The sequence below is a fragment of the Calonectris borealis genome, chromosome 2 (assembly GCF_964195595.1).
Source record: "Calonectris borealis chromosome 2, bCalBor7.hap1.2, whole genome shotgun sequence".
Lineage (NCBI taxonomy): Eukaryota > Metazoa > Chordata > Aves > Procellariiformes > Procellariidae > Calonectris > Calonectris borealis.
The window spans coordinates 143,781,452-143,799,945 of record NC_134313.1 but is presented as its reverse complement, the minus strand read 5'-3'; the positions used below and the strand labels follow the sequence as shown (position 1 = coordinate 143,799,945).

The window sequence follows — 18,494 nt, the reverse complement described above, 5'->3', positions numbered from 1 at the left end:
TTGAGAGAGGGTCGAGCGGCTGCAGAGGAGCCTGTCGCCCCGCTTGGGCACACAGGTGCCTCAGGGCTGCCTGCTGTTGCCATTCGCAGCGTGGGTTCCTTGGGGACTGGGTTTGGTAGTCCCCAAAATTTAGTCCTAGAGCGGGTGCCGCAGTCTACAGACAGTTTCTCACCCCTGACATCTCACACGCTGGCACTCAGAAATGCTTATATTGGCCAGGAACAAGTCACTGCAGCAATGCCAGAGCAGGAGGTGCAGCTGCTGTCATGACTGTCCATTTTATAACTATAACCTTTCAGTGGAAATGTAGCATTTTTCAGAGGCATACAAGAACTGCATTACTGGCATCTACCTCAGAATATACTTGCAATTTAACTAGGAGGAAAGAAGACGGTTAATCCAAGTTTCTCCCTGCTACCAGCACTTTGTTTTTATCTACCTCTTCCCTTCCTCTCCATCTTCTTTCTGTCTAATACAACACACATGAATACTGTAAAAACCGTATCGATATGACATTAAGCTTGAAAAACTATATACAACTAGAAATTCAAAAATGAAGGTCTGAATTAATTTGACCTCATTATACATCTTCAGTATTTTTTGCTGTGTCTTTCACATGATAACAGTATTCAACCAGGCATTCGTCAAAGGAGAAATAGATACATCAACCCCACAAGTTTTGCAGGCACATTGCAGCTACAATGCAGCTGCTGTATCTGAAAAAAAAAAGAGAAAAGAAAAAGTTTTAGACTTCTCCTGCCCTTCTGCACATCATTATTGTGTTTTACTTTTTTTAAACAAATGATTATAGTAATCACTTCTGAGACTGTCTCTGTGCAGTCATTAAGCATGTAGTCCTATTTTGGGAACAGATATTTAAGTGTTATTTGGTCTTACACCTGTTTGTAAGTAAAAAAAAAAATCATTGTGAAATTTTCAGAGAAAAATCCGAACGTTTTGGAGCCAAATTTCATGCTAAAGCGTCACTGCTTCTATTTGGCTCTTCAACCTAATTTACATCAGCATCCAAACTCCCCACTCCATGCTCCCCGGGGGCAGTAGTTGGCAGGAGGTCTGTGATACAGCTGCAGCCACATTGCCAGGGGTCATCTATGTGCAATGCATCACTCGAAGCCTGAATCCAGCTCCTGACATGCAAGATCCTGCAATCTCCCACGCAGAAAGAGCAGGATGAGCTATCTGTTGAGTCACTGGCCTAAGTAAATGCTGCCTTCTTATTCCCACACCACCTTTGTTCAGCTATTGGCAGGCTGAAGACCCCAGTTCCCCCATATGTTTTAGCTGGTGACATTTCAAATGTTTTAAGCATTTTTTTTTTATTGAGTATACACAGGTCACAAGAAAAACAAAAGCTGCCTTCAGAGTATATCTACATGGGAATTACCTCTCCAAAAGGCAGGCTATTCAGCACACATAGTAAAAGTGCTTAATGAAAATGAAGTTGTGCTTGAGAGAACTTTGTGTGCACTAAACTGTATCTGGTGAAATTACAGTAAATTAAAGCAAAACTCCAAGCCTTCCTTCCCCCTCAATTATTTTCAGTAGGTGGATAGTCCAAAGAAAAGTCTTTGCCAGGGATGGTAACACATTTTCACTTTGTACAGGGTACTGGCTGCCTAGCTACAAATTAAAAATATCCTGGGCAACCGGGCTTCATCTAGCTGTCATGTATGGACATCTGGAGAGTCTTTCAGTCCTGCTCAATCACAAAGCTACAATCAACTGCCGGCCCAACGGAAAAGCTGCAATCCATGTAGCGTGTGAAATGGCAAATGTTGAGTGTCTCAAGATCCTTTGCAACCACGGAGCCAAGCTGAACTGCTTTTCAATGAGTGGGCAGGCGCCCTTGCACTTCTGTACGACACGAACCTCCATGCCCTGTGCCCAGCAGCTGGTTTGGAGAGGTAAGATAAAGCTCTGGAGGTTCTCTCGTGGCATACCCAGAGATGGTGGGCATGGTCTGTGGTTTCTCTCAGGAGGCAATCTGTCGAAGTACATGTGTATTTATCCCTTCCATCCACAGCTGACTCGCATCTTCATCTCAGACTCCTTTTCCCCATCTCTTTGACCAGAGGAAGTTTCTTCCATTCTGATTCCTCACCCCATCTGTCCTTCCCTCTCCCTGGCCACCCGCCCTTACTCCAGGGTTGTTTCCCATTTCAGTGCCTCCAGCACTCTGCCCGGTCAGTCCCTCAGCAAAAGGACTCCTCTGAATCAGGGAGTTTCTATTTCTTTATTTTTTTTCCATCATCTTCTTCATCTAGGTTTACTATTGAGATGTTTTCACATGAAAGCGCACCCCTTTCCTCTTCTTTCTTGTTGATATTTCCTTCATCTCAGTAAAATTCTTCCAACCAATTGTTTTTTGAGACCTGGCCTTGAAAAACTGGATGCAATTTTTCATACTATCTCTTCATTTGTGAGCAGCTAAACTCCTGCATCTACGTAGGGATTGGGGAAAAAAGCCTATTGATATCAGATTTTTATTTTCCCAAAGTAAGATACATTATGCTGCTGGTCATCTGTAACAAATGAAGCTATGAATAGATGTAATTCTGGATAAATATATTGGTGTCACACACTATTTCCTTAACACAAGGATGCTGACTCAGCACACAGTAAAAGACAGACAAAAAAGGTACAGCAAAGTCAGGCAGTTCAAGTCTTAAGTTACAGACAGATTCCCCTATTTATCACACTGTGCCATGGCAAATTCAAATGCTTTTGGGTTTTTTTTGCTACATGTGTTGTTATTGAAGGCTTTTCCTGAGATGCAGAGCCCAAGTATGCTTTGTGGGCAAGGCAATCTGTAGTCCCGAATAAATAACCACATTGCTTTCCTTCTGCTGGAAAGATACATATTATTTTGTTTGGTAGAAAGGAAAATAAATGCTGCCAGTTGTATCCTGCCCAAAGCAAACAGTCCTAACAGCAGGAGTTGAATTTGCTACCATGGAAAAGCTTAAAAGTCAAATGTAGTCTTATAAAATGTAGCACAGGATGAGTGCAAATGAAAGGATGTGTATTATGCTTTCTCCACCCACCCATCAGCACCAGAAAAATAATACTTTACAAGCCACCCTTCATCCCAAAGCACTCGGTAAACTTGAATCTCCATATAAGCTAAACGTCGAGGCTCAAAAAAAAAAGGGAAAGGGCTGGAGCACAATGTGGCAGGTGTGCATACACACATCGCAGCACCACCCAACAGCCGAAGCCAGGGTTTTGGTTAATGTCCCTGCACCAAGGTTTCCAAGACGCGTCTCCCACCCTGCCATCTCCACTCAGTGCTGTCACATTGGGTCAATTCAGGTAAATGCAGTTTAACTACTTCTGGTTTGGGCAACTTGCCAACCGAGCAAACTGATCCCATGTTCGTTTACCACCTCCAAACTTAGATTGCTGATACTCTCATGGACATCTAACACGACTAACACTCAACATGGCTTAATGGCATTAGCACTCAGGTTTTCCAGCGCAGAGGTAATTTCTGATTCCTTTTCCTCCCTCCCTGTCCTTACACTTCAGTCTTAGTGCAAGTTTGGCCACAAAAGGGCTTTCGTGAGCCCAGAGAGAAAAGGAGTGGCCATGCAGCATGCACTTGCTCTTGCATGAGCACTTTATTGACAGTTTGCCAAGGACCCAGGTTCAAGGAGCCCTTGGCTACCCCGCTGTGGCCGTCGACATCAGCACCCTCCATCTCTGGAAGCAGCCCCTTGACCCTCCAGCCTGCTGGCCCCGCTGCGGTTTTACGGTTCGGCTTTGCTCTGGGGAGTGGGGTCTTCCCCTTTTCTAATAAGCACTGGTCAGTATTATTCCTACAGCCATTTGCATTTCTTTAGAGCTAATTGCTGGTAGCTGGAAAGCAGCCGGCCGGTGGGCTCAGTAGATGGTGCTGTTGCTTCAGCTGCCACCGCCGCTCGGCACAAAGCAACCGGTCCCCTTACCGGCTTGAAAGCAGGATCCAGACCCTCAGCTGGGGTCTTTGGCTATGGGTTTTTTTATATCTATGGATCTATCATAAAATGTCCTTTCTTCCAGGCTCGCAGTTAATGAGGTGCTGCAGGAAGCATTCTCAGGGTATAGATCTGAGCAGAGCTGTTCTCCGGAGTAGGAGTAAAGCTCTCCTTTTTCCTTCAGTTCTTAATTTATAGGAAAAAGCATTTTACACAGAGATTTGGACCTGCATGTTAATCCAAAATAGAGTGTTCAGATAAGGTCTTCTGCCAGCTCGGGGCCAAGCTATCACATCTGGAGCTGGATCCAAGAACCTGGATCCAAGAACCTGAATTTTCTAAGGGTTTCTTGGAGGCTTGAGAAATGCAGAATCCACGTCCCTAGCTATTTGCATTTCCATGTGTGTCTTTCAAGCCAGTTGCCCACCCTCACCTTCTCCTTGAGTAGCAGGGCTCAAGTAGAGAGATGGCCAAACTAAGATTTCATTGCCTTCATTTTTTCCCATCATCTTTCTTTGGCAGGAGCAAATGTGAACATAAAAACAAACAACCAAGATGAGGAGACTCCTCTGCACATTGTTGCACGTTTGGGTATCCCTGAGCTCGTGGCCTTTTACGTGGAACAAGGAGCACACATTGATGCTCTCAATGCCTACATGGAGACTCCCCTGGCCTGTGCAGCCTATTGGGCCCTTCACTATAAGGATCAGATATACAGCCCAGATCACCACCTCGTCTGTCGGATGCTCTTAGACTATAAAGCTGAAGTGAACACTCGTGATGAGGACTTCAAATCACCGCTCCACAAAGCTGCCTGGAACTGTGATCACGTCCTGCTGCATATGCTGCTGGAGGCAGGAGCAGAAGCAAACATCATGGATGTCAATGGCTGTGCACCACTACAGTATATCATAAAAGTGACATCTGTGCGGCCAGCTGCCCAGCCTGACATCTGCTACCAGCTGCTACTGAATCATGGAGCCGCTAGGATATATCCCCTGCAATTCCACAAGGTTAAGGATGTCTTTGTTCAGTAGGGGTATGGAGAGAGGTGATGTCTTGAACAGGAACGGGATGAGAGATCCAAATTTCAGGGTTTGGTGGTATCTGGATTTGCTGGAGTCTTGTAAACTATGTATGTGCCCAGAATGCCCAAAACCTTGTGAGCCGACCTGCTGTAAGCGTGGTATCATTTAACTGAAGTGAAATTACAGTTGCTAATGCCAGAAACCAGACTCAGATCCCATTTTTGTTCTTAACCAACCTGAAACGCCAAACTCTAAATGCTGGTTCAAGCCTAATTTTTCAGAGCTGATTCACTTTCTCATTTCAGACAACCTAAATGCCTTTGTCAAACCTGGCTCCATACAGGCTTAACTGGGTTATACAAAATGCATATTTCATGGCCTCTACCAAAGATTGGAGATCAGACCAGTTGATTCAGTTTGTCACTTCTGACCTTTAAAAATCTATTCAAATCTATTCAAAATGAAATGGATCTCAATAATGAGCTTTGGCTCATTCCCAGGAAATGTGAGAAATTAAGGGGAAATGCTGGGCCTGGGCACATAGTCGATGGGAAAAAAAAAAGAAAAACAATTGCAGGATCCCTCCCAAAGAATTTCTAAACCTCTGCAAAGCCCAAGACACTGACAGAAGTAGCTGACAGACTTCTTATATCACACAACTAAGTAAGCTTGCTGTAGTCAGGACTCATTCTCTCTCATCCTGAGCAACATTTTGCAGCTTCTCCACTGTATAGATAAAGTTTCAACAAAACAACCAACCAGAAGCCTTTGAATAAAATGCCAAACCTTTGGTTGTGCCCTCTTGAGCCCAGGATGAGTTGGCCCTGTCTTTAACAAAATAGCACTTAGTTTCCTAGAGAGCATTTGAGAGCCGGGTCTGGGGTCTCCTCTTCCTGCCCCTGCCTTTCTCCTGTTGCACGGAGTGGGTCTCCCTTCCAAACCATCATTTGCCATCTGTAAACTATGTAGGATGATATTTATTCCAGAGGGATGTTCTGCAGTTTTGTTTGTGAAAGCCTGTCTACTGTGTGGGACAAAAATGTGCATCATACGGTGTGAATGGCAAAGTGTTATTGACAATAGACTTTGCTTTTTTTCCTACTGAGCTAAAGTTACTGGCCAGAGCAGTTGTTTCAGGGGCCTTGTGTGGTTTGGAAGCCTTACTTCCGAGCTGTGTTATTTCCCAGTCTTCCTTTACATTTTCCTGTAACAATGCATTTTTGATTCATATGATGGGATTTTTTCCGTTCCTGTGCTGCATGAACTGGAGCAAGGACTTTGTGCATGGCTTTGCCGGGTGTCGAGACACTCAACCTAGCTATGAACAAGTTATTTCCAGATTCAGACGATAAAGCTACCCCCATCAGCAAGCTACGCTGCTCTGGAGAGCTAAGCCAGTGTTTCTGTATGGTGTTAAACTGGGGTGTGCACAGCTCCACTGGGGGCTGGCCTGGGGTTTCTTGCTGCACTTGCGCTGAGCAGCGTAGGCATGGCTCGTGTCTTTTGCGTCTCCAAGCTTATCCTCTCGTAATTCTTTGGCTGTGTCTGTCTCAGTGTGTCATTGCACAGTGCCAAGCATCCAGGCTAGCCCCAGCTTCTTGGTGTTCCTCATGGTCTCTATGCATCCTGCCTGCAGGTGCTACAAGCCTGTCATTCCCACCCCAGAGCTGTGGAGGTTGTCGTCAATACCTACGAACACATCAAATCAACATCGAAGTGGAAAGCAGCCATACCTGATGACGTCTTTGAGGTAAGCTCTTAATGAGTTGCAACTGAGTAAAATCCAAGCTCATTATTTGCATTCTCTGTATCTGGCCAAAGAAAAGTAAGAATGCTTTTGAAAGAGAAGAACACCTCAGAGGATTCAGGACTTCCCCATTTAATATCACTCACTTGACAAAAGCGTATCACTCACTGACAAAAGACATATTTTTGAGAAAATTTCATTGCAACATTATCCTTTGGAGCACCCCCTCTCAGGGATGCTCAGGAGCTCAGCTGTCCCTGCACTCAGCAAGTGCAAAGATTCTGGCTGTGATTGGTGTTTCTTCAGATCTGTCAATGCATATATTTATATTTTTTTTAAGTCAGCAAATGTTTTAGAAGTACTGTGTTACATGTGAATTACTATATACATTTAGGTTCTGTTGCATGGGTTTCTGTGAGCAGGACTCATTAGCTGCAAATACATGGGAGAATTTAAACGAAAAATAAGAGATCAAAGAAGGAAGAGATGTTGTCAAAGGGCAAAATTGTGGGACAAACTACACGCATGGGCATAACTATGCCTTTACTTCAGAAATCCTCATAGTCCGAATCCAATATTCCAGTTTAAACCTAGTTTTTTATTAATTCTGGGCTTTTTCAAAATTTTCAAATCAGTGCTGAAGTTAAGTGCACCGATATCTGCTATGCGTTACCAGTGATGTTTAGGGAACCCCATCTGGATTACAATACAGAGTTACACAGCCAGAGGAACTGTGAGACTAACTGTTTTTTCAGGTCAGCTTTGTTCAGAAAAAAATTAAAAGAAACCATTTTGGGTGAACACAAAATTAAATGTTAAAGGTCCTTTTTCACCTAAATATAATAGTAGTAGTAGTAGTAGTAGTAGTAGTAGTAGTAGTAGTAGTAATAATAATAATATTAATATTATTAATAATAATAGTAGCAGAAGCTTTGCTGAGCTACAAGTGTGATTAGAAAGGAAATAACTAATTCTTTTTCTCCAAACAAAAACTCTAATCTGAAATATTGAAACATTCTTATTTGGAAAAGTCTACGGTTGCTCTATGTGTTGAGATTGTAATTTTTGTTGTCAAAGCTGTTTGCCAAATTTGACATGAAATTGAAGGAAAAAATTTTGTTGACGCAAATCTGTACTTTTCAATACATAAAGTGTGTCTGAAAAAAAGTGTAACCAGATCTGTCAAGTAGCAAGAATATAAAGTAAGGTCAAGTCACTCGTAGTTGCACGTATTTACCGTTTGCTTCTTTATTTCAACATCATTTGTAAGCGTCTGCACTTTTCTTCTCATGGGGATACAATTTTATTTATTCCAAAAGGCCACTGGGGGGATGAGCAAGACCAAAGGTGCTTTGCTGTTCGCAGCCCCAGCGAGCTCATCGGTAGCGCCGGCATTACGCCTCCTCGCTGCCCTGGGGTGAGGTTTACGGGATTAACTCGTCCACGTGCACTGACCCTGAGCTGGCTGCAGCGCCTGTTCAGATCAGGACTAACACCGCAGAGGAACCCCCACCTCAAACTGGTGGATATAAGACATACCAAGCCTAAAGGTTCAGCATGGTCTTTAACCCAACACTAAATACTGGAGGCAAGCATAAGAATTTTGTGCAGGCATTTGGCTAAAGCGAGTCCCCGGTGCTTGATGTGCCTCCAAGGGACAGGATGGCTGTGCTTTTTACCTTGTTTTGCCAAGGGCTGCATGTGGGCAGGGGAAAGGGAGGGAAGGAGAACAGCCTTATTGCCCTAAAACGCGCTTGTGGTTTTTTACAGCGGCACCAGGATTTCTATGACTCTTTGTTCACTGTGTGCAGCAATTCCCCACGGTCACTCATGCATTTATGCAGATGTGCTATTCGGGCAATGCTGTCAGAAAGGTGCCACCGAGAGGTCCCCTTGCTCTCCATCCCCCCACCCATGAAGAAGTACTTGCTGCTGGAACCAGAAGGAATCCTCTACTGAGCCGCAGCAGCGCGGGCACCGGCGTCTCCCTTCCCGGATCCTCACCTCTGCGGGGTGCTGGAGATCCAGGCACAACCCTGACGCAGTCCTTCGCTTTTGTACAGTCACAGGCCAGCCTGAAGCTGGGCTGGGATTTACTGGCTCTCCTCGGATCTGCTGTGTTTCCCTGCGCTGAGGAATTGCAGTTGCAGGCTGTGGGTCGTGCTGGGGGATACAGAGCTGGAAAGGCCCCCCTCCCAAACAAACACAGGGGCGCATACTGCCATGCTTTGTTCAGCCTAGCTTAAACGATGCTTCTGCTGCCTTTGGTATTTATTCCACTGCCTGCTAGATAGGATTAGATTCAATCTGAACAATCTTTGATACTGTTTCACTGTAATTTTCTTCAGCTGTCATTTTGGGAGTAAAAGAAAGGATACCACCAAAAAAATAAGACCTTTATTAGCGTCACAGAAATGCTTTCCCAGAAAGAAATGGGTGAACTGCTTTGAAACATCACCACAGACAGGATTTCAGTAGTTTCCGTATGTTCTTGTGGATTGACTTTCAGTTCAACGTTAGTTCACTGTTCCCTACACCTGTCTATCTTATAAAGCTTTGTCATAATAATATCCTTTTTGATTGTAAGAATTTTTTCCATTATCAATGACAATATTGAAATCTGCAGCACTGAAATTTCTGTACATTGCTATTCAGGCCCAGGTAGCTTTTAGCAGATGCTGTCTCTGTTTCTGCTCTCACTGTGACCGATGATAATTTCATGTCCTGATGTTGAGAAATGCAGGTAGAATGGACTTGCCCCTGTAACCTGCACAGCTGGGCTTATACCCATTCATATATCCGCCAGGATGGTGTTGGTCGGGATCTGGGAAGAATATGAACCTTCTCTTCATTGACTATAAAAGGAACCTAGCCTGCTAACATGGACTGTACACCTCATTTTTTTGGCAGCTAAGCACAGGTGAGAGGAATCCCACCTTAAACAAAAGGTGTTTCCAAGATGAAGATGTGTTGGCTGTGCTGTTACAGACCCGCCAGTCCCCTGATTTGCTGTCCCTCTGCTTTTGGACCTGTCGGCGCCGGTTTCCCTGCTCGCAGGAAACTTTTACTCCTGACCGAGCTACTGTCTCCAGATCAGCAGGATGAAATGCAGGGCAGAGGCAGTTCACACACCGAGTATCCCACAGCAAAGACAAGTCTGTGATCTGACCTACAGATAAAACCCATTTTTCTTCCCTTTCTTAGTTTGATGCAATCCATCACGGCTGTTCCACTTTTTTTAGACCCTGACAATTCTGGGCTCTGCTAAAAGGGAGGTGAGCCGTGCCCACCATTGGGAGGGGGAGGAGTAACTCCTGACTTCTCATTGCATCTCTGACTGTGAAGCTGTTGGTCCTTATCATTATTATTATCTCTTTGCCAGAGAGCCCACAGCACTTTAGGGTCTTCCCAGCTGGACAGGAGCGGCCAAGCTGTTCAGTGTCTCTGTGTCTCGCAAAGTGGCAATAACAGCACATGAAAGAAATGTGCAGATTATTTAATGTTATAAATCACTTTGCTTTCTTTTCATCTCAGTTTTCATGAATCAAAGCCTGTACACTGTGTTAGGAGAGAATTCAATTCATGGGCCTGTTTATGTTTAGCTAGACAGCAATGTAGATTGCTATTTAACAGTTTCCAGTTCCAATGGAGAATTTCAGAGGCAACACAGACCATGAGAAAATGCTTTCTCATATGAATGAAGTTGTAACATAGGTCCCTGTACTAAACTGATGAACGATTACTATAGAGTTGCAGAGATATCTCTATCAGAGACGCTACAGTAGTTTACAGGGGAGAGCGATCAGGATCTGGGGCAGGTTGTCTATAGAAAAATCCGCTTGAGGCAGTTCCAGGTCGATGGGATCCACTGAATTCTGCACTGAGGAAACCCAGTGAATTTGGAAGGACGAAAAGAGCTTAGGTTATCTAAATCCACTGCTTTTCTAGGATATCCTTACACATACATAGGATATATGTATCCCTTATACTTAGATAGGATATGTATCTATGTAAGTCAGGCATGAGGAAGAGGATTTGCAAACTGGTTAAGGCAAGAAAACATTTGTCCCTTTCTGAACAGTCTGACAATGGGCAAGCTGGGTAGTCCAGAAGAGACAGATGGAGGTAGCTGATTTTATTGGGAACACATCCCCGCTTCTGGAAGTGACATTCTGCATCTGGAAGAGGGAGGTTTAAGGCAGAACAATAGCAGTGTTTTCTGACCTGTCGTAGTCAGGACTCTCTTGCTGAGAGGGAAGAAAAAAGGCTGTCACCAGTGTTCCTAAATTCCCTCTGATCCTCCCCCTCTGCAGTGAACACGCTTAATTTTTATTCTGTGGGCACCCAGCCTCACTTCCAAGCTTTGTACCAAGCAGGTGCCAGATTATAGCCATTGTGGTATCTGACAGGGAGCACAGTGGGATCAGGCTGATTATAGTCATAGGAATTTGCAAGCTGTTAAAAACACTGGAGAACATCCCTATCACAGAAGAGAGACCTGATTGATGCACTTTAATTGCTTCTGTTGTTGGAGTTAGAAAGACCAACAATAAGCAAACCTTATTATTTGTTACCATTTAGCATTTCTTTCTTTTTTTTCTCTTACTGTACTCTATTCCCACTCACTGGATGGAATTGCTCATGTGAGGCGTGGGGGTACCTGTGAATAAGCTCATCATTTATTAAATTTATGGGATGCACAGTCTTATTATTCTGACTTAGTGCAGGTGCCTTTAAATTTCATACTGTCATATAACTCCTGATCGTGCCTTTATATTTTCAAGGCTGCAACAGACTGGATGGCTGCAGGTGGAAATAATGAGAGACCGAGTTGTCACCCCTACACTGCAAGTTTGAACCTAGTCATGACCTAAAATGACAGAAAATTGTTTTCAGGGTTGTTTGGTGTCTCTGTGAAATGAGGTGCTTTTTGCCATTTGGCTTCTTAGTAGAGATGTAGCCATGTTTGAGACATTTCCACTGCATTTCACAGCCTATTAGAATATCTAAAGCACAGATGGGCACAAAGAATGAACTATCTTTTCCCATTGGCAGCCCTTTCCCACAGCTTACTTAATGACTTCTCAATGGGTAGCAATGAGATTTGGTCCTTGTGCCTTTTAAGAGGTGTATATGAAGAGATGTTCTTAAGCCACATGCATTGTTGACAAAAGAAGTTACCTCATCTATGAACATAGAGACACTGCATGTTTTTTTGGGCCAGTGCAGAGCTATAATTCAGCTGTTCACAGAAATATGGACATCCTCTTTTTAAAGTGCTCTTGCAATAATTTTAAACCTAGACCCTGATGTCTGATTGGATCCAGTTTGACTCAAAACACCACTGATTTCTCCGTGGAGAGCATGCAGGTGAAACTGAAGTCAGAGTCAATCTAATAGTGTTCAGGAATGTATTTTCCTTCAAAACTTTTAAACATCTATTTGTATTTGGTCAGTCTTTAGATACAAGGACAATGAGCTCAAAACAGCGTGGCTGGGTCAGCTCTCCAACACTGCTACCCGTCCTGCTGGCCTAATGCCAAGAAGAGGAGCCAGAAACTGCAAAGCAGAAACTCAGGACATTGGAAGTGGAAGCAGTAAATCTTGATCAGTTCCTGCTCAGCCTCCAACCAACATGTCCTTAAAACCTTCACCATTCGTCCTTGAGACAGGCTAGTTTTCCGGTGCTGCTGGTGGCAGGAGGAGAAGGATATATCCTCAGCTGCGTTCTACTGTGTGCAGTGGTACCAAGACCACATTGGTTGCACAAGGCTAAGAGATGTAATAAGTATGTCTTCTCTCCACGAAGGTGGCTTTGGATGAGTATCGACAACTGTCTGCATACAGACTGGTCCTAGAGCGTGATACATGTTTTGTTAATGTGCTCATTACTGGTGCTTTAAGACCGTATTCAACAGTCAATGTCACACACCTCTACTCCAAAAACAAGCTACCTGATGAGAGCCTATTGCTTGGCTGAATGGCAGCAATACTCAGCCTCAGGACCTTCAGCACAAGGGCGCTGGTTCCACATCCCTCACTCCTCTCATAATGACTGCACTGAGAAGAGTTTGCATTATAAAGAAGAAAAGGCTCAAAGCCCAGACCATAAACTTTGGGCCTTGAGGCCACCTGGCACAGGCAGCCAGGATCTCCATGACTTTTTAGCCTTGGCATTTGAAAAGCCGGCAGGGGAAGGGGATGGGTTGCCTGCACCCTTTTTCATGCTCTTACATGGCATTGTCACTAGGGCTGCATGGAGGATGACGAGGCTGTCTGTATCATCTTGAAAAGTGTTGGACAAAAACTCCTGACTATACAAAAGCAGAATGGTGTTGAAATGTTCATTTAAATTCTGGCAGCTCTGCATGGGTCTGTGTGTGCATGTGTGTGCATGGGCATGTGTGAAGAGACTTGCAGAGAGATCCCAGTCAAAATTTTTGCTCTAGTTTCAGTCAGAATTTTTCAACTCAAATCAGGGTATCAGAGCTGAAACCAATAAATTGCTGTAAGTGTTTTGGCATCAATGAAATTTTACTTATTCAAAACCACTTACCATCTTGAAAGACCATTTCTTTTCTTTCCGTGGGGCAATATCTTACAGCCTATACACCAGTTTTGACAGAATCAAGTTAACTGCTATGATCATGAATTTATATAAATCTCCCAGGCTGAGCAAGACTGACAACTATTTTTGTAATATGTCAGAAACACAAATATTAGGGGGTAGGGGAAAAGGTCTGGTCTGCCATGAAAGGTGGCAGCTTTACTTTTAGCTGCAAGTACTGCTGGACCAATTTAAGTGATCACAGAGGCTCGGATCATTCGTATTTGAGGAACGTCCTTTGAAAACGTGCTAATGCTTTTGGTAGCAGATTTTGCTCATGGGGCAAGTACCTTTAAATTAAACATACAAGAGTTCAGTCTTTAAGATTGGAAGGAAGATTGAAAGAGGCTGGGGTGGCCTATGCTATTATATATCTTTATTAAACTCTGAGAAGCCAGAGAGGCATGCCAGCTTTTCAGTGTGCTGGAAGGTTTGCTGGGCTCTTGAAGGGCTGCTGCTTTTTTTCTGAAACAGTACAAGACATAGATGGGTTGGACACAGCAATGTTTCCATTTACTTCCAGGATATGGCAGTAGAATTCCCCTGTACTCCCTAGGGTTTGCTCTTCTACTAAATGACAGTGCAGAACATGCTATTAGCAGAGATGCCAAAGCCTAGCTAGCATCTGACACCTTAACCTCCCCAAGAATTATATTAAAGTAGTGGCAAGATCTACCACAGTCTCTATTTGTAGAACGGCAGGGACCTCTGGTATAGCAGCTGAGTGGGCCAGAAAAGATTGCTATATACAGCAACTGTCAGATGAAATTGGCTGGCTGCTCAGAAATTTGTTTCTGACTATTTCTCCAAATGCATCTTAAGCTTTGTAAGACACCAAGTGGAAAGGTGACTATGGATATTATGCATTCCAATGACCTGTTTGATTTTAATACACAGTTAACATTTTCTTAGCACATGACAGCTGTGTTGCCCTTTACCTTGCACAGGCATCCTATAGAGTGCTGCTAAATTACAATTAAGGCGTTTGAAACAAGGACAGTAGGGCATATGATGATTTTTACGCCATTGATGAACTGTTCAGTTCTGTTCTTTCAAGCTGGGGCTGGCTAGGGATGCTGGTATCAGCCTTTTGCCTAGTGCCAGAATCACACCATGTTTTAGCCTTGCAACAGTGCAATTGATATGGCTGCTTAGGTTATTTGTACTGCAATTAGCACTGCGTTAAATTATGTCAATATTAACTGTCAGTGGGGAGTTGCACTGCCTGTGTATAGCCATAAGCTTGCTGGCTATTTGTGGGGGAAAGAGGGTTGAATCCGGACAACTTTGGTCAAGAATAGGGATCTTTACCTATTCCTGATAACCCTAAAAACACCACTAGTTGGCGAGGGACTAAGAATAAATAACTGCTAAGATCTGAGGAAAAAGGCACAGGAACAAAAGAGTAGCGATACTCACAGAAAGTCTACTTTATAATAACACGCTGTAAAGGAGGGGACAGAATTTTGTGCCCTGTAAATATATAGGCACTGGTTCACACAGTAGGAAAACACAGGCATTGCTGAAGGGCTGGGCAGTGCCTGGGCTGACTACAAGCACACAGCGTGCTGGAGAGCACAGGTGAAGAGACATCACTGCGGGCAGGGCAAAGCCATTTCAAGGCAAAAAGGAATACAGGTATTTTAACATGCATGCAGAGTAGAACTGACCCAGTTGCAGCGAAGTCCGTTGAATTACAATCTACCTCCCAAAGTTGAGCCAACCCTTTGGTGAGTCCATCCCGCTGTTTCCAAGTTCACTGCTGGGGAAAAGGTGCGTGGCTGCCCTGAACTCAAGGGCACGATGTCTGCCTATGTCCGTGGTGAGCACACTTCTCGGTGCCAGCAGCTCTGAACCACACCTTGCTGGACTGGGCCCCAGTCTGTCATCTGGGTCCATTTCTCCCACAGCCCTGCCCTTCCCTCCACCATAAATCCAAAGAATTGCAGTGATTTCTTTCTTTCTTTCTTTCCCACTTTTTTAGCTTTTGTCTGAGATAATTTTTTTGGTACAGTGAAGGGAGTTTGTCCCAGTTAAAAATAATCTGAAATGAGTTGCACAGACACCTGCACACACACACAGCAACAAGACATGAACAAAGTCAAACTCTTCTCAACTAAAGGAGCTTCGACCCGCTGAAAAGAAGTAATAAATTTTTATATGTAATATTTGTTTTTTGTATGTCAATATGCTGACGGTGTAATTTGCAGCTGTTGGGTAGATCGAGTACCTTATGTACCACAGCGTCACCCTGGTCTTAAAGGTCTCTAATGCAATCAAGCCCGGTGTGACCTGCAGAATATGCAGCATTCCAGTCTAAAACTGAGACCCAATTGTCTTACTATTACTTTAGAAATTATTTGGAGGGTTTACCACAGGAATCTTTAGTTCCTGCAGTAATTTACAATATTTGCATATTATTTCAATGTTTCTCTGGCTGTGTGCCCTGGCGCTCAGGTGCTCAGCTTTGAAGGGTGGGTGCAGTAGCCGGCAAAGGCGGCGAGCGCAGGCTACAATGCTTGGATAGCTGCATTATCCCGAGGATATGGATGGGAGAGAGCGGTGTGTCCTCCCCTCCCAGGCTGCGTAGCCTCTGGCACGTGAGACGGTGCCTGATCCCCACTTTTACACTACCACTGCACCCTCTTCTAGCAAGGGTGGTGGAAGGCCCCGCTGGAGTGCAGAGCCGCTGCCCCTCTCTGCGCCCCTGCAGTTCTGCGGGTTTGTGCCGCTCCCCACCGCCTCTGGATTTCCTAACCTGCAGGAACCCGTTTACCCAGCCTGCTGAAACAAAGTCTTCAGTCAAATGCCCCTCGCTCGTATGGCGGGTGGATGAAACCCAAATGCTGGATGGATTTTGGGGGGCAGGCAGCGTGCCTTGCCTCGCTCAGCACCAGCTGAGGTGAGCTGTGCTCACACATTTCATCTGCCAGCGTGGTGGGACGTTCCTACCCACATGGGAGAGACTCCTTGCGCTGCCAGCTTTCCCGACAATCCAATGTTGCATCCTCCAGTGGTGTAGGAGTAAGTACAGACCAGTGACCTTGCCTTCTAATGACACCAGGACCCTCTAGAGATCTGAGGTTTATCAGCAAAGCCCCTGTCCATGAAGCCATTTATCTCTGGCAGCTTCTTTTTGCGCTGCTGGAGCGGTGGCTGCAGCCTGCCCTGGCCAAGCCAGTTCAGTCTGGGTGGGTGGAAACAGGCAGACGCGGCAGGGAGCTGCGCAGGGGAGACGAAGGAGCTCAGCTGATCCGAGTGGTGGGGGGTGGAGAGCTGAGGGAGAAAGGGGAGAATTGGCATTAGAAGTGATGTGGATTTTCACATGGTGAAAACTAAATGTCTGAATAAACCAGGGAGAGTGGTCGTGCACACCGGGAGGTGAAGTCCAACAGCAAACTAGAAGAAGAAAAAAAAAATCCAATGTGAAACAAAAAGATTAAACATTGTCTATTTATCAACGAGAATCAGCATTTTGAGGGCTGTGAAATGTGACTTGTGATTCTTGAAGCTGACAATGTTACTTTGAACACAAGACTCTCCACCTGGTCACAGTCAACATTTCTGTATGCTCTTCCCCCCCACACACACACCCAAAGGCCCGTCCCTGGCACGGAGGACTGGTGAACCATCAACGTGGGCTGCAGCCCCTTCCATGGAGAGCGGCCTTCCCCCAGCATGGGCTGCAGCCCCTTCTGTGGAGAGCAGTTGCCCACCGCAGTGACTGCAAGTTCAGGCCAAACCTGAACATCTTCTCCTGGACTTGTCCTCAGGGGCAGCTGAGGACTCTCGGGGGGGACCTTAATAACAGGCAAACAAACAGGTGAATACACAACCCATCCCAGGCAGACACGTGGTGTTAGCAAGCTTCGGACGGAGGCGTCCGAGACACCCTGACATGCCTGCGGGGAGCCGGGCGCCGGAGGCCTCTGTAACCCAACTCTCCTACTTTTCTTTCCAGCTGGTTGAAACTCCACCGGTACCTGGCACGCTGCGCTACAGCCATCATGGTCCCCTCTTGTGGGGCCCTCTGTGCTTCGGGAGCACACCCGAGCTGCACACCCGGTGTCCCCTGAACATCCTTGTCGCTTTTCCATCCTCTCAAGAGCTTTGACAGAGGGTTGGTTCTGCCTGGAGAAGATCAAGAAGGAGGACTCCTTTTTCAGCTGACCGGGACACACTATCCACTGTCGCCCGGCCGTGCTGTGAGTGTCAGAGGGTTTGCTATTAAATGGCACCGAGTCCTGCCCGGGCGCTGGCACCCTCTGGAGCACAGGGAGAGCTGCCCTTTCTGATGTGGGGCAGGCAGAGGGGCAGAGAGGCAGCCCTGGCTACCCTTCGTTTTCAGGTGACCTGGGTGCACTGGTGGGAGTGGGGGTAAGTGGCTCTGCGCAGGCAGGAGCAAACTGCAGGCAGCACCTGGAACAGACTCGAACGTGGGCTTGAACTTTGACACTGCTCCTTCCAGCAGCCTTGAAAGGGAGGGAGAGCAGTGGCGTGACCAGCCCAGGCGGCTCTCGCTGACTCGACATAAACATGTTTTTAAGCTCTCGGAGCAGCTGGTGGAGAACACGCTGTCCCCATGGGTTCCCTGCCTCTCACTCGGGAGGCTGCCAGAACAACGCCAAGAGGCACTGCTGCTTCCCGTGGCCTCCAGCCCCGACCGGAGGAGGCCATGCTGTATACTTAGCAAGTGTTTTTCCTTAAAAAAAAAAGAGAAAAAAAAAGGATGGAAAGCTGTAAGCAGAACAAAAGAGCCAGCAGCTAGCAACTGAACAGCAGCCGCACGTTTCCTGAAGGATATTTTTAAGGTTTATAATCATTCACTCCTTATTTACAGTGCCATTTTGTGTCCTTTTATCTAGCACTAGCTGCCGGTCTGCCCTCTGCTTAAACCAAGCTATTTACGTCCAAGTGTCTGGAGCTCCACTGACTATGGGAGGCAAGCTTCACTTTTTTAGGCTCCCAACCCCAAACAGCTGGAATAATCTTCCAGCTGTATTGAAGCAGGCCCTCACATTGTTCGGGGTTTGGATACTCTTAATCCCTTTCTTAAAAAAGCCTCGGCTGTGTGAAATGAGCACAAGCTGTGGCTGGTCACTGTTATGTGCCGATAAATAGTCCTGTCCTTCTGT

General features: G+C 45.5%; 1 protein-coding gene across 1 annotated transcript in view; it reads left to right on the top strand.

Annotated features, from left to right (window-relative positions):
* ASB4 (ankyrin repeat and SOCS box containing 4) overlaps positions 1 to 9,372 on the top strand; it is a 29,530-nt gene extending 20,158 nt beyond the window's left edge. Inside the window, exons 4-7 of the mRNA XM_075143724.1 lie at positions 1,626 to 1,925; positions 4,500 to 4,990; positions 6,642 to 6,755; positions 8,523 to 9,372. Coding sequence (XP_074999825.1) covers positions 1,626 to 1,925; positions 4,500 to 4,990; positions 6,642 to 6,755; positions 8,523 to 8,711 — 1,094 coding nt within the window. The 3' untranslated portion in view covers positions 8,712 to 9,372. The remainder of the gene's footprint in view (positions 1 to 1,625; positions 1,926 to 4,499; positions 4,991 to 6,641; positions 6,756 to 8,522) is intronic.
* Positions 9,373 to 18,494: the final 9,122 nt, after the last annotated feature.